Genomic DNA, 1,411 nt, shown 5'->3' with positions numbered 1-1,411 from the left:
TTCTCCCCCTCCAGCCCCGGGTTCCCCCAGCACTGCTCATCCACCACGGCTCCATCCTCATCATGCAGCACGGGACGCAGCCCCATCTTTCTCTTTCTCTCTCCCATTCCTCAGGCAAAACCCCCCCAGCAGTCAGACCCCCCCTCAGCGCCAGGCGCGGCTCCCACCGACCCCAGCCGCATCCAGGAGCTGACGGAGCAGGTGGCCCAGCAGGTGAGCGCGGGGGGGGCGACAAGCAGCCCCACCGCCCCCCAAAACACCCCCCTCCCCACTCACCCCTCTCTTGCCCAGGGCGACTGCGTGCGGCAGCTGAAGGCGAGCGGGGCGGACAGAGCGCGCATCGACGGCGAGGTGGGCAAACTGCTGGCACTGAAACGGGAGCTGGCGCTGGCTCAGAACGCGGGGAAGAAATAACAGAGCGGGACGGCGCCGTGCCACGCGTGTAATAAAACACAGATGCCGTACAGCGGTGCTGAAGCCCTCGGTCCGTGCCGTGGCGCTGCCCCCCAAGGGCCGGGCCGCCCCATCCGCCCCCTAAGCGCGGCGCAGGCTGAGGACGCGCTCGATGAGGGCCGCCCGCATGCGCTGCACCTCGGCGCTCAGCCGCCCGACCTCAGCCCGGAGCCGCTCGTTGTGGGCGCTCAGCTGCCGCAGCCGCTGCTCGCTCTGCTGCTCCCCCACCGCGCGCTTCCGTTTCGCCCCGCGCCCCACGGGCCGCCCTTCCGCCTCTCCGGGGGGGTTTCCGGGGGGGTGGGGGGGGCTCGGGAGCCGCGCCGATCGCGCCGTCCGCTCCCAGGAGCTGCAGCAGCTCGGCGCTCAGCGTCTCGTCCGGCTCGCGGCGCGCCGGGTCCCCCGCAGCCCAGAGCGGGGCCGGTTCTTCTTCCTGCGGGGACGCACGGGGGAAGTGGTGACGGGGCTCCGTCCGTCCGCTCGCCCCGTTCCCGGCGGGCCCCGCGCTGCTCACCTGCTGCGCCCCCCCGGGGGCGGGGGGCTCGAGGGGCTCCGCTGCCATCAGCAGCTCCTGCAGCTCCTGCAGCTCCAGGAACCACGCGGGCGGCTCGTCGGAGGGCGGCTCCCCGGCGGCCGCCATCGGTCAACGGGAATCCCGGGGATGTTGGGACGCAGCGACGGAGGGGGGGGTTGAAGCAGAACGGAGCTGTGCCCCCCCCGCTACCCGCAGCTCTCACGTGTGCTGCCCTACGAGGACGCTCTTCCTTCTGGATGCCTGCGGGGCAGAGCGGGGTCACACGAGCCGAGCGGGTCCCCATCCGCGGCACAGAGCGGGGGGGTCCCGGCGCCCCCCTCCTCCCCCGAGAGCCCAGCGGGAATCCAACCCCGGGCGCCTCCCTCTCCCCCGGAGCCTCCCACCCCGGAAGCCCCCCCAAGACCGCACCCCTTTGGAGCCCCTCCC

At 73.3% G+C, this 1,411-nt stretch overlaps 2 protein-coding genes across 2 annotated transcripts in view; one reads left to right on the top strand and one right to left on the bottom strand.

Annotated features, from left to right (window-relative positions):
- The window catches only part of MARS1 (methionyl-tRNA synthetase 1), a 7,346-nt gene extending 6,880 nt beyond the window's left edge, over positions 1–466 (top strand). Inside the window, exons 20-21 of the mRNA XM_042831839.1 lie at positions 115–213; positions 292–466. Coding sequence (XP_042687773.1) covers positions 115–213; positions 292–414 — 222 coding nt within the window. The 3' untranslated portion in view covers positions 415–466. The remainder of the gene's footprint in view (positions 1–114; positions 214–291) is intronic.
- Positions 365–1,221, bottom strand: LOC122167349 (formin-like protein 1). The gene is given in 3 exon segments (XM_042831840.1): positions 365–759; positions 761–883; positions 965–1,221. Coding segments are annotated over 3 exon segments (474 nt in total). The 5' UTR covers positions 1,091–1,221; the 3' UTR covers positions 365–534.
- Between the last annotated feature and the right edge of the window lie 190 nt (positions 1,222–1,411).

The sequence above is a fragment of the Centrocercus urophasianus genome, unplaced genomic scaffold (assembly GCF_019232065.1).
Source record: "Centrocercus urophasianus isolate 14NV4802_14NV808 unplaced genomic scaffold, USGS_Curo_1.0 seq_368, whole genome shotgun sequence".
In the NCBI taxonomy this organism is placed as follows: domain Eukaryota; kingdom Metazoa; phylum Chordata; class Aves; order Galliformes; family Phasianidae; genus Centrocercus; species Centrocercus urophasianus.
This window is presented reverse-complemented; position numbering and strand designations above follow the sequence as displayed.